Below are 638 nucleotides of genomic sequence, written 5' to 3' on the forward strand. Positions count from 1 at the left end.
AAAAACCCAAACGACATACGTAATCCATCAAGATCACCAACTGAACCTTAATTAGCCACCTATTACGTTTTACATTTAAAATTAAACTTTCTTTAATTATTATATCCTAAGTATGGATACTTTTTAAATAAACATATAATTTATAATATATTGCCTGTCTATCAAAACCTTCAACTGTTGGTTTGTTGTACAAGATGATGCACTGACTTGATAATGAAGAAAAGCGGAAGCGAGTTTAAATGTAGTTTCAAACTAGAAAGTGAGTAGTAGCATCATAATGTACCTTAAATGTGGTGTAAAATTTGCTGGATACAAATAAGTAAGGAATTGAGTCGAAATGTCATTGTGTCCAGGAAGCAAGTCGAAATATCACTAAATTCTTAAGACCAGCAGTTGCCGCCCCTATAAAATCAACAAGATCAAACTTACATTCCTTACAAATGTCCCCCAAAAAGAACCATTACCTCCTCCACAAGGGGCAGAACACGCAGAAGATGTTAATCTCCACTTGTAACGTTCCTTATTTGACTTGTTGAACATTGAGTACGTAGTTCCCAAAGTGATATTGGCTACAACAAATGCATACTGTATTGTTGTTTTTTCTTTTTGAAGCAACACCTGAGCCAGAAGATTAAAAC

At 34.2% G+C, this 638-nt stretch overlaps 1 protein-coding gene across 1 annotated transcript in view; it reads right to left on the bottom strand.

The window, feature by feature from the left end:
• The window catches only part of LOC106466679 (A disintegrin and metalloproteinase with thrombospondin motifs 18-like), a 51,627-nt gene that overhangs the window by 13,760 nt on the left and 37,229 nt on the right, over positions 1-638 (bottom strand). Inside the window, exon 16 of the mRNA XM_022394742.1 lies at positions 465-618. Within this exon, the coding sequence (XP_022250450.1) occupies positions 465-618 (154 nt within the window). The remainder of the gene's footprint in view (positions 1-464; positions 619-638) is intronic.

The sequence above is a fragment of the Limulus polyphemus genome, unplaced genomic scaffold (assembly GCF_000517525.1).
Source record: "Limulus polyphemus unplaced genomic scaffold, Limulus_polyphemus-2.1.2 Scaffold2341, whole genome shotgun sequence".
NCBI classification, from domain to species: domain Eukaryota; kingdom Metazoa; phylum Arthropoda; class Merostomata; order Xiphosura; family Limulidae; genus Limulus; species Limulus polyphemus.